At 43.3% G+C, this 13,397-nt stretch overlaps 1 protein-coding gene across 3 annotated transcripts in view; it reads left to right on the top strand.

The window, feature by feature from the left end:
• Window positions 1-13,397, top strand: part of LOC143330157 (partitioning defective 3 homolog B-like) — a 186,221-nt gene that overhangs the window by 72,519 nt on the left and 100,305 nt on the right. For all 3 annotated transcript variants that reach the window (XM_076746438.1, XM_076746437.1, XM_076746439.1), the window contains exons 12-14: window positions 7,983-8,174; window positions 9,096-9,254; window positions 12,193-12,346. In XM_076746438.1, coding sequence (XP_076602553.1) covers window positions 7,983-8,174; window positions 9,096-9,254; window positions 12,193-12,346 — 505 coding nt within the window. The remainder of the gene's footprint in view (window positions 1-7,982; window positions 8,175-9,095; window positions 9,255-12,192; window positions 12,347-13,397) is intronic.

Raw genomic sequence — 13,397 nt, 5'->3', positions numbered from 1 at the left:
AACAGTGCAAATAGACAATATTCAAAACCGGGAGAGCATTGAAGCAATGAATTTCACCCCACGTGTGTATTTTCACACCTCAAAATCAAGCATAAGCCTGGTAGTATTCTGACACCTCACTAACAGTCATGGTTTCCAAGTTTCTGTGTGTGTTTCACATGAAAACATTCCCACAAACTTCAACACGACCGTGCCAACTCTGTTGTTTAGATCTCTCCCTGCCGCAGTGAACTAATCTGTGCAGACAGGTTTGGATTTTCTGTTAAAGTGTTTGTATAACTCGCGCTTCTCCTTGCTTTGTGAACAAGACCCCCGTGTACTTTAAGTCCATCGCCTCGGCATCAACACCACAAGAGGAACCAGAAGTGGTCAGTTCATGTTACAACCTGAGGTTTAGTAGTGACCTTTATCATAAACCAACACAGTGTATGTAGTGTGCTGATACACCTTTGCTCTTACTTTGCTTTAAAGCGTCTCAGTGAGATTAGCCTCCACGATGACTTTGATTTATTTCAGATCTTGAACCAAAACTAAAATAAATCTATAAGACATACCTCTCAAGTCAAAAGCCTTATGTCTTGTCATTCTTTCTTTGTAAAGAACAAATTGCACGTCTCCATTTCCCATCATTTGTTAAAAACTGAGAGAGCCTTCTTAAGTACAAGGAGCTGCTTGTTCCACCGCCAAAGCAGAGAGAACAGGTTGTGCCATCTTGAAGTTTTTTTGTTTAGTTTTTTTTGCAGTGAGGGTGCAGATGGGAATGGCTGTGGGGGTCATTTCTCAAGATTTTTTTTATGAGTTTAACATTGTTGTCTTAATAAAAAACACAGCTCCAGCATTTTTAAGCTGCATTCCAGCAGACTTTCGACAGCGATATGGCAAGAGTTTCTGAGATTGTTTTTTTTGTTTTGGTAATGATTTGACGTGAAGGTTTATGCCAGCTTGTTTGTGTTAACGGAGAGGAAACAGAAGAAGGATGATGATGAAATGATGGAAGGATCTTGTCTATCTTCTCCTCCCCCTCTTCCGTTGTCTCATTTTAGCCCACCATCTGGTGCTGTCTGCTAATGTCTGTGCTCGCTGTAGAACAAAGGCATTACACCACCTCTACACACACACACCAACACACTTCCTTAAAGTCACTTTTTCTGTGACTTACAATCCTATTCATACAAATTCCACAATATAACAAGTATACATCCACCTGCTGTGCTGGCCCTCTGTGAAGGCATTTTGTGCTCGCATACAATCACTCGCACATACAACATAAATTTCAGTCATTTTCTTCACACACAGACTAGCATACGCCTGCTGAGTTGGCTAGTGCCTTGAAACTAATGTTTGAAACAAAGATGCTCTTTTCTGCTTCCAGACATTTCACGCCTCTCCTTCTCCCTCCCGTTCTCTTGTTCTTCCCTGGAGTCTAATTCTTCTTGCATGTCACTGACAACTTCCTTGTTTACCCCCCCCCCAGTCTATATGCCAATCTGCTCAGGGCCTCTTAAAAGTTTTCAGTCCAGCACCCAGAGAAAAAAAAAATAAAAAAAAAAGGTGCTTTGCTTTCATTCGTAAATGTGCTCTGTTGAATATCACAACACCGAAATTTAATGACGAGGAGAATCATTAAAGACAGATCACACGGTTTAGTGCAGACTCAACAAGTGTGAAGAATTCGGCATGTAAGGATCATGTAAATAAGGTTCAAATGTACACACACACATCCCTGGTTTTGTAGTCAAAATGTTAACATTTCAGTTTTACCCGCTGGACACAAGACGTATCCCTCTTCACTGAAGCGTCCATGTGTGCAGGAGGCTTCCAGTTTCCACGTCAAACCAGTGGATCACAATTAATTTGCAAACTACTTACAAACCCATGTTTGTGCGTACACGTCTTAAACTGAGAACGGCACGGAGAAACGTTGCCCCTTCAGCAGATAAATGTGAAAGCAGCCCTAACGTGTCGCACTCCGCACGTGCATCCCTCTGCACACGTGTGTTTCAGCGCAGGGAGGCTTTAAGTTGGAATTGGTCTGTGGTTTAGCAAAACACAGGAATAAACTCAAAAATGAATGAGACCTCAAACACAAATGATAGATAATACAAAGGTAATATAGTGCAACCTAACACAATGGATGAGGATATGAATATAAACCATTCACAAACACACTCGATTATTAATACAGAGAATTGAATGAAAGGTTTAAGTGTGATTCCATCGAGCTATTTGTGTAGCGTTTAGCATCCAGTATGTGATGAGCAGCGAGACAGTCTTCTGTCCTTTTCCTCCTCTTTTTTTTTTTTCCCACAAACATTCTCCTTAGTGCCAGATGCTCCTCACACACACACACTGACGTATTAAATCAGTAAACAGTTGGCAGCTGGTGACAGAGCACATTCAAAACAAAACAACTTTATTGAACACTTTTCTTCATTCTGATTATCCCTCATCCATCACTGCTGCAGTGTGGTGTGTGCGTGCGTGCACGCTGTTGTCTAGTTCTGTTTGTGTGCATGTGTGTTACATCTCTGATATCGTCACCAATGTGACCTCACAGAATCACTACAGTAGATCCCCCATCTGTTACACCCTCGGAGACCTGTGTATACACACACACACGCACACACACACAAACTCAAACTCCCTGGCAGCTTGGTGTCTCTGCAGGAGCTGCCATCATCCCAGTGGAGAGCAGCCGAGAAGGGTATCATGTCTCTCTTCTCTCTCTCTCTCTCTCTCTCTGGCTCTGTCTCATCTCACATCTCTCCGCTGTTTATTGAAGGATTTTCAGCTCTTTCGTCAGCCTATCATCTAAAGCCGCTGCTGTGTCTTAACGCCCTCAGCACACAAGTGTCACAAACACTCATGCATGTCAGTCGCGAGTTAAAGCCACTGAGGATCAGTATCGGTATTGTCATAGCAGGACTTTGCTCTCATTCTTACCAACAAAACCTGTGTTTTGTTGGGAGTAACAGAAAATGGATATAGAGGAAGCTCTTAAAATGAGTTTCAGTTTAAAGTAAATGTTTCACATCTTGGAAAATACTCTTTTTTTTTTATTTCTCACCAAGAGTTAGATGGGAAGAGTCTAGAAGAAGAAGCTAAATACGAAGCTACTGTCTTTAGCTGACTATTTTAGCTTAGCACAAAGAATGGAAATGGGGGGAACAGCTAGCCTAGCTCTGTCCAAAGGAAACACATTCCACTTACAGAACCTCTGAAGTTATCTAACTGTATATGTTTGCCTGCCAACACTATAACGTTAGTGTCTAATGTCAGATTTAGTCAAGTTACCTGCTTTGCAAGCCTTGAATATTGTGTAGTGCTACAGTGACGTTAGTTTGCTTGCTGTTACAGGGGTAGTTCGTGTACGGTCATGGAGAATGCATTGCAGACAGAAAACGGTACAATTTGCTCCTCCTGATCCTCCAAGTTATCCCGCCATAAGTTGTAACTTATGACTGCATCGGAGCTGTGGCCTAAGTCAGAAATGATGTCCAAACACGTGTGAATAGTTGGTGCATCACAATGCTGATGTTGCCATGACTGTGGGGATAGAAATAAAATCCCACATCAGTTAAAACATTGTTGGTGTACAGTCAGGATTTCAGGCTAATTGTTAAACAGTGTAACACTTCGTCTGTCAGCACACATAGAGAGAACATTTTTTATTTTAGATTATCTGCACAAGCCTAGATTTTTGGAGACTGCACCCTCTTGCTTCTGCATTTTGTGGAACAGACACAAACCCTTTCAGACATTTCTGCTTTTGCTCTGAAAACCCATTGTTATCACACCCACTCACCAGCAACAATCAAGTTTCATCAAATAATTTCTGAGTCCAGGCGGACATCCCTTCAATGTTTCAACACGTAGAAAAACAACAGCTATGATTTCCAAACTGTTGCCAAGAAGCAATTCGGTGTTCATGTGGGGAGCTTCGGCGCATGAACAGAAGGCTGCCCAGCGCGCACCATGACCCCATATTACAGCGTGACCGCCCGTGACCACTTGTAGCCTTGGAAAACAAACCCTGTGCCGCCAACATCTGCTGTGGGTTCCATAAGACCTGCAGGCTGGCTCGCCCTGCATGCACAGACCTCTAACATGCAGCACCAGGGGAGATTGTGTCAGTGTTGTACCTCAACTACAAAGGATTGTAGACATCAATGCGTCAGAATATGCAGTACTGTATCTGCATCTGACAGCACCCTCACAGACGTCTAATCATGGAAACTAATTCCTTTTGTCCAAGAAAAAAGCACTTTCTGTCCTGTAGCTGCAGACACTGGGTTGCTAACCTCATGGGCATTTTACATTAGGTTATGTTCATTTAACCATATAGATACAAAAATTTCAAGAATCCCACAAGCACATGAAATGTAATCACGTCCTGACGTGCTTCAAGTGCTGCATTTAGGAACACTAAGTGAATAAGAGATGGAGAAAAGGTTTTTTTTTTTCCTTGTGTTATCTGTGGTTGACATCTGTCTTTGTTTTTCTTGCTTCGTTTTTTATGCGTCTCCTCATCTTTTTTTCTTTCTCTGTAGCTTTGTGAATGCGTCTTCGGGGCTCCCACTGCAGCCTTTAGCATGACCATTAGGGCATAGTTGGAGAAGACGGGGTAGGGGATTAGACAACAGGGCTCCATCTTGAGTGCTCGGTGATGGGCTGGTTATTTTCATAAGTCAAAGCATAACCCGTAATGTACCGAGCTCGGCCATTTGTGTGTCTCTGTGTGTGTTATCACACCTATCGCTACACTTAAGCGCATCGGGTGCTGTTGTTTGGCCTTGTAAAATGGATCCTTGGGCAGTCATTTCCACGGCATGGGGCTTTCCACACACACAGGCATGTGCGCGCACACACTTAAACTCACACAGTTTCTCTGCGTGGTGGGGCGGAAGGGCATCTACAAGCTGCTGTCATTAAAAGGCCATGTTGCTGAAAGCAGGTGTCCTTAAACACAAATACACATCCGATAGAGTGACAGTAAAGCGTGCAGCAGTGCAGTAGTGAAGTAATCCCCTCACATTTATCACACAGATGATAAGTGAAGTTATGATCATCGTTCTTCTGATCTCCTCACTCATTTTATCTTTTTTTCTTCTCTCTGCCTTGCAGCTCATCTTGGCCTGTAGGGCTGAGTTTGGGCAACTTTTTTCATCAGTGTTTGCACGTGTTAGTTTACTGCTCTGAGCTCATTTCAGCATAATGTGTCTTTCTATCTTTCTCCCACACACGTTCCTCCGGCTCGGTTTAATAAAACAACACACATACACCCATTCACGCACGGCGACAGACACTGAGCTGTCGTTTTAATAGCGTGTCCTCCTGTTGATCCATCATTGTGGCAAACCCATTTAAATGTTAAACGACCAGCGTGCGCAGGTTCGTCTGTGCAAACAGCTTTTTCTATAACTGGATGGATTTGATAGACTTCGTGTAGCAAATATACAAACACCTTTTTATAGCAGCAAGCAGGAAACACACACACACGAGTGCACGCCACTGTTGATTATTTCAGTATTACACACAGATATAACCACCTATCATAGCAATGAGGCTGAGATAATAGAAATGTTCCATGAAATTGCAGCGTGCACTTATGATTTGTTTGTGGCCTTGTCCACTCCTGTGTGTGTGCTTAAAGCAATTCCAGATAATGAGAGAGAGAGGCCTTGTCTAATTCTGTGGTTTTTCTTAGCTCAGCCACAGAATAGAAGCACTTCCTGTCGTCATCCACGTGGATGTAAAAACCCACAGAACAGTCAGGTTTGACACCGAATGATGATTTCTTTTAACTTCCTCGCGGGCTGTTTGTTTGTCGGGTAAAGGATCGGAGGAAGCCCGGAGGCCGTGGTTATTCATTGTTTTACAGGGAAATTGAATTCATCACCCGGATAAACAACTTTACATACATTTGCATGTTTTTGTCAGATTCCATAAAACATCTCCCAGCCCTGTGGGTGGTCCTGACCCCCAAGCTGAGAACTGCTGCTTCAAACTTCTCTGCACTATAACAACACCCATCCTCCGCTCTAAATTCAATCTGGCATTGGTTCTGTCCCGTGCTGAGCGCAAGAGAAAGAAATCATAAATTAAAAAACAGGGAGAATTCAGTTGGATAAATGAAGCATGTAGAGGTGGCTGAAAAACTGAAAAGTTGCCAAATCATGAACATTACTTTGGACAGATTCTGAGAGACTAATAAATTCTCTGTGTAATTATGTGCAGAAAGTAGCTAACATTTCTCTTCTGGGTGTTTTGAAGTTCTTTCCAAGGTCGGGAAGCTTCCTATCAGGTCTGGACAGTCAGTCCGATGGGGGAGTTTTTCCAGCAGGGAAAACAGTTTTCTGCAGAGTAGAGGACTTTGTGTCGGCTTAACGCTGTTAAACCTACAATCCCCACAGACAAACACTGTCTAAACCTGACACTGCTGACCCACGCAATCGCACACATACCCTCTCTCCCACACACACACACACACGCATTCTTTGTGAAACACACGTTCAGACTGGATTCATGCATATACATACAGGCACATGCAGACTGAAACTTGGCACATGCACACAGACGTGGACTTTCTACTATAAGTACATACGATTATTCATGGATTTCACACACACACACACACACACACAGAGCAGTGCACATGATTATATACACACACAAAGAAAACTGTCTGAAAACTGAAAGTGACAACTTAAACATAGCAAATATATTCACAAACACAGTCGTGCACAAGCGGCAAACACAAAGTTCATCCTTTACCTTCACCCTCAGTGTTTATACACTTTTCCTCTGTCTGATTTTTTTTTTTTCTCTTGAAACATGTCATCTAGTATTGAATATTCATTAAGAAACACCTCTGGATGCTACACAGCCCGGCCTCACAGTGATCCCAATGCAGCACACAGTATTCAGCGCCTTCCTTTAAATCATGACCACACACCACGACGTCCATTACCACAACCACGCCTGGACGCCACTGCAGTTGCTTTGCATGGATGTTAATGAACAAGTGATGTTTTAAAAGTGGGAATTGAACGTTCATGAAACAATGAAATCATCATCATATCATCGATCATATAATTCTTCAAGCAAAGCTCCTTTTTTTGTTCTTTTTTTCTCTCATCAACTGTTCTCTTGTCTAATAGTGAGAATAGAAGATGTTCTAGAAGCAAAGACTAAACTCATCTTTTACTGCTGAAAGTTTTCACACATGGCCGTTTATTTCCCTTTGCGGAGCAAAACAGTGTTTTTTGCTAAATGGTGTTTACTTGTACATCTTGAAAAAGTGTAATCCATGTGTAGAGCAACAGTGCTACCTCTCCCACCGAGCCATCGCAGGCTTCAAACGCGCGCTCTCATCTGTCGGGATCCACTTGCTTTCTTTGTTTCTGGTGTTTTTCGCTCTCGCTCTGTCTCAGACTTAGTCATTACTGCCATACCTCTTCGTTGATAATGTGGTGTTTTTCACCATCCCTCTGGCTTTATAATAGTCATTTTTATCTATGCAGTCAGTCTTCCGTTCTTGTTTCTCTGCCTGTTTTACAGTCTTTCTTTCCATATTCCCTCTGCTCTCACTACTTTTGTCTCCCTGGCTCTCCGTGTTTGCCGTATTCTCCAATTACCTCTTGAAAATGCACAGGTCATTTTATTGATATTGCTGAGCTGAGAGAAGAAAAAGATGCGTATATAAAAGCAGACAGTCCAAATGGCTTTTTTCTTTTGCCTTTTTTTCTTCCTTCGAAAATAGACTCTGGCTGCAATTTTTCACTCGTAGAGAAATTTAGCTGAAAAGCACCTTCTGATGGTTTCTCTCAAATGGAAAAGCTTTTAGTTTAGCTTTTGGAGACTATTCAAGCCCAATGAGCTGACCTCTGTCTCGTCTCCCTCACCCCACTCCCGCCCCACCTCTCTCTTCCTCATCGATGTCTCTCCACTTCTCCCTCCATTACTCTCTCTCCCACTCCCAGAAAGATGAGGGGTCCCGTGTGCCGGGCTTTGTTTCTGAGAATGGGAAGGAGCAGCTTATGTTCGAGGTGCCTCTTAATGACAGCGGCTCAGCGGGGCTCGGCATCAGCCTCAAAGGAAACAAGTCCAGGGAGACGGGAGAGGACCTGGGGATCTTCATCAAATCCATTATACATGGAGGGGCTGCATACAAGGTGACATAATATTCGCATACATACCCAAAATAATGAAGACAAACAGTGTTGTTGGTGAGTTTGGAAAGAAATGTAAGCTTCACCTGAAGCCAGCGCCGTGACTTCCTTGTGGGAAAGAGGCAAAGTATTCTCCAAAGGGATGCCGTAGAGTGTCAGACGAGAGTCAAAGAGACTTCATCTCTTCAATGAACGGAATGAAGCAGTATGGAAAACGATAAAAAACACAGTGTATTATTTATGAGACATGTTGTAATCACCTCAGCTGTCTCTGCTTGTCTTCTGCCGTGTGCTCCTGTTCTATTAACCTCTGACCTCTTACCCGCCGGGACACACTTGACGTGTCATAGAGAGCAGACAGACAGAAGCGCACACACGCCTGTGCTGCGTTTATCTGTGCACAGACAGACAGGAATGGGTGGAAGCAGGTCTGCTGTACATGAACTATAAACAACACACCAGGGAAGTCTGACAGATGGAGCTGATGGTAGTCTCTGTCTGCAGTCACAGTCAGAGAAAGATGTGTGTGCGCGCTTCAGTGTTTGTCAGGTTTTTGGTATTCTAGATTTAATGCTGGTTTGACTTTCACAGAGTGAAGGCTACAGGTGAGTGTATGTATATCCACTGGCTCTCTACTAATAGCTCAGCAATTAGTCCCATTATGGACCCCGGTCACTTGTGCTTGCATTGGTACAAAGAGCTAAGAATAGCATGATGAAACATGAATGTGCTGTAACAACATTCAGGATCCTGCCATCAATTAAATAACACTTACATGCATACATGCACACAGTTACATGATTTGTAAAGACATTAATGCAGCATAGACCTGTAAAACATGCACAGGTCTACAATCCAGTACACTGACAATGCACACAATGTTTTAATACAGCAGGTGTGTTTATGTGTGCGCGTGTGTCACAGGATGGGCGCCTGCGTATCAATGACCAGCTGGTAGCCGTAAACGGAGAGTCGCTCCTGGGATGCTCTAATCATGTGGCCATGGACACGCTCCGCCGCTCTATGTCGCAGGAGGGCAACCTAAGAGGGACCATCCAGCTAGTGGTGCTAAGGGCTCTGAAGGTACACACACACACACACACACACACACAAACTTACACACTGGGAATAACAATTCACTTGGCTCTGTGGTGAAAGAGGGCTGATAAAGCCGACACTGCTGTCAGTGGGACTCAAGAGTACACACCTCCAACAACAGACAGCTTTCCAGAACTCCTTCAGTCCACTTAAAACAAATCTGAGAAAATACACATTTTGGTTCTAAGTGAAATTGAGAAAAACTGCCTGTTTGCTTTGTTAAAGTTCAGTGTAAACACAAATGGCTGTGCTCACACTCTTTCTTGTGTGTATGTGCCTAAATCTATGGACACAACACCTAATGCTGACGAAGTTAAAGCATTTGTGTGGTGGGAATAGTGCTAATATAATAATAAACACACACGCTGCATTAAGTCTGTTCACAATAGAAGTCTGTTTTTATTGTGGGAGAGAGCCAGAATCTAGGTTAGGACGCCTGCTGTGAGAAGCATGCCGTGACAACAAACACGCGTGCTTGTTTCATCTCCACTCCAGCTCCTATCCCCTCTCTGACTGACTCTCACTGACTCCACGCATCCCAACTTTTTAGCCCTTCCATCCATCCATTCTTCACAGACTTGACACTGCTCTCCCTGCTCGTACCAGCGGCAGCAAAAAGAGCATTTACACCAGCTATTCAGATTTTGTGCATTTGTGCGTGTGTGTGTGTGTGTCTGTGCGCTTCTTTGTATGTGCGAGTGTTCTTCACTCAGCTGTGTCTCTTTTCTTTATGAGTTGAAGAAAAAAAAAAAAAAGATGCTTTTCATCTCAGCTGCTTTTCAGCTGATGCCTTTTACACGGCTCTGTGGAAGGTTTGCACACACAAAGCTCGGTTGTTGGCTCAAGTGTGAATGGCTCTTTGCAAGGCCTGCTGTTAATGGGGAATAAAAAAAGTCTACATATAGTTTACGCCCTGCATGATATGCCCACACACAAGCACAAGAACCACACAGAAAAATAAAAAAGCACATAAAGTTTCAGTATTTAGGTGTCTAAATAAAGTAAAATATGAGCACTGCCTCGCAGAATCTGAACGCTATAACCATTTATTGTGAGGCTGTTGTACTCAACTGCATTAGTTTTAGGTAAGAGAGCCCAATAATGAGTGTATGTGTGTATGTAGAGGTGTACTTGGGCTTCAGGGCTCAGGGCATCCCCTGTCAATAGTTTGATGCTGAAAGCTGTTAGCAGCATCAAAGAGTGGCATCCATGTTTCCCTCTTTGTTGTAACAGTGGAAAAGGAAGGATAAAAAAGGAAGATAAAGGCAGATAGATAAGAGACTGTACCTTAAAAGCCTTTTTTTTTGGGCCTCAGTATCGATGCTTTTAACATTACAGAAGTGGACCACTCTGCTTTCCCCCCTCTGATCTTTTTTTCCTGTCTTTTTCTTGTCCACGTCCTCTGCTCTTTCTCTCACTCAGTTCTTCCTACTGTATTCATCCCCAGCCAGCTCTCTCTAATCTCTCTCTTTACCCTGCTGTTTTTTTTCATTCAGTAACTGTCCAAACAGCCTCTATCTCCAAGCTAAATAAGTACGACCCTGCACGGTCTTGGCACTGTGGTCGTCACAACATCTCAATTTCAATACAAAGTCTTGCTAATGTGCTGCTTTGACTGTCTGTTTTACATCTTTGTAGATAGCTTTCCAGTATTTTGTATGACATTATAGGCTATTGACTGTACTTTATCTCAATAATATAAATGGACTTAATGAACAACTACAGCAACAATAATAGTAATAATAAACTGTATTTGTATACCACCTTTCATTCAAGAAATGCAGCTCAAAGTGCTTTACAACAAAGAAATGGCATGCACCGTGTTCCTAATGTACATAAGATGGAGGATAAAAGAAAAAAAAAGAAAATTAGAATAAAGAGAATTCATTACATGTAGTTATATTTATTTAGTAAAAGCTTATTTGCAGCAGCGTCCCTACCAAGATGTTTGATTCCAGAGGAGGAACAGATTCAGAGTCGTTTGACTGTATGTAAAAACAGTGTTTTAATACCTCCATAACCTCTTTTTACTGGCTGAAGAAGCATTTGTTTTTAGTGAGTAATCTGATTGCACTGTGACACCAGCGATGGGATGTGTGCTGGCAGAGAGCCAGGGAAGGGAGGGGGCCCGCAGGACCTCTAACACCCTGAAGAGTGATGTGTCCTGAGTTGAAGCTGGGGAGAAGCTTGGGCGAGGAGCTGGTGCTAGGTGGGGGGGGGTCAAGAGGAAGACGACAAGAAGGATGAATTACACACAAAGTACTTTTCTGTCTTTGTTGTCCGAGTGGAGGCTGAGTCTGTGCAGAGACACTCACAGCATACATATGTATACATGTTAATGAACACGTACAGTTTTCCACACACACGCACAGAAGACAAATAAATGCTAATTAAATTCCTACCGAAAAAATATACTTTCAAAGGCACAGCGACGCCGGAATGAATGCTTTGTTTGATTACTCCGGGGCCCCAAGAGGGCCCTCCCTCGAGGGGATAGGTGTCAGCGTGACTGTCACTGCCACACACACACACACAGGAAACGGAGGCAGCGTGGAAGACAGTTACAACCCGACAGGCCATGGGAAACGGGGTCCCCTCTTTCACCTTGATCCTCTACAGTCTTTCGAGTGTCTCCCTCTTCCTCTCTTTATTCTGCCTCCTTGAAATCTAATTGTGTTTGAATAGACCACTACAAAGCCCTCACTCACTCCTCTGGTCATCACTCAATTTAAATGCAGTCTACATATCAGGCACTCGCATCAGAAAGGTTCAGTGAGAGTGAATAAGATTACAAGAATCATCAAAATGTGGTTTGTGTATTCGTTTCGTTTCATGTTTTCAGTGTTTTGAGGATTTCAGCAGTTCTCGCCGAGCGTGTTCAGTCTGTGTGAGCTGTGTCCTGAAAGTGTTCTCCCTGTTTCAGGATCAGCACGGGGCGTCACCCAATCGCTCATTTGACAGCTCCTGTGGCCTGTCAGGACTGGGGAGCTCGGTGAACGGTCAGCCAGGATTGGTCGGTCAGACTGACGGCCCCATTCACCCTCCTACGGTGAACAACAGTCTCTACGCGTCTAATGGTGAGTGGCGACATGACATTTACTGCCAGCAAGATTTTTTTTCCCTTTTCTCTCTCGGCGCCTGTTCGTCAGGTCACCTCACACACAGTGTGTGTAGTGTGGGAGAGGGCAGTTCATGCAAAGTCACCAGAAGCCTTTGTGCACAGTATCAGGACTGAAGTGCACAGTGTTTTCTCCTGAGGCCTCATTGGAAAGGTTTAGGACATTTATCATCAAATTTCTTTTTTAAGAACGGTTTTAACAGCAGCTCGGTCAGATTCTTAATCCCTATTGACATTCACTCAACTGAAAACAGCACAAAGACAATATATTCAGTGTTGGCCTCATCAGCTTCATTGATTTTTATTTCTTTTTTTAAATATATGCTTATTCTGTGCTTGCAGTTGTGTCAGCTGAGCCCAGAGTTGACGTAAGCCAGGCACGTTAACCTTTTGACTTTCACCCATGCTGTATTTTGATAGGCAGGCGATGTGCAATTAGCGTTTATGAAACTGCAGAGCTAACTGAGCAAACCGCGAGGGCCGTGATACAAATGTGCTAATCAGCACTGAGCATTATTTCCTTGTATTGAAGAAAATGGCCCATTTGCAAGCGCTCATCTGAGCCTAGGGTGCAGGTTTTTGGAGAAATGCTGCCATATAAACCAATACTAATTAGCCCATTTAGACTGTTTGCACTTTATGTATACCCAAATGCTTTTACCTCTACTTTCAGGGCTGATTCCATTTGAGGCAGTGGCAGAGATGGCAGGGATTTACTGGGGGAACCCTGCATGCTTTTATGAAATTGCTCACCACTGATTGCTTGTTTCTGATACATTTCCCCCATGAACACACACACACACACACTTTACAGTGTAGATTAGCGACATAGACACATTTTTATGTAATGAAAAAATGTCCATATTTTCAAACCCTCGGCTGGAACGCTGTTCGGCCCCGACGTTTCCTCCTGAAACGGGCTTCCAGCTCGCTGTGACCCTGTTCCAGCCCCGATTTTAGCTGCTCTTGATTCACTTTTCTATTGCTTTGTTTTTCTGTTTTATTTTTTG

Source organism: Chaetodon auriga, chromosome 13 (assembly GCF_051107435.1).
Source record: "Chaetodon auriga isolate fChaAug3 chromosome 13, fChaAug3.hap1, whole genome shotgun sequence".
Lineage (NCBI taxonomy): Eukaryota > Metazoa > Chordata > Actinopteri > Chaetodontiformes > Chaetodontidae > Chaetodon > Chaetodon auriga.
This window is presented reverse-complemented; position numbering and strand designations above follow the sequence as displayed.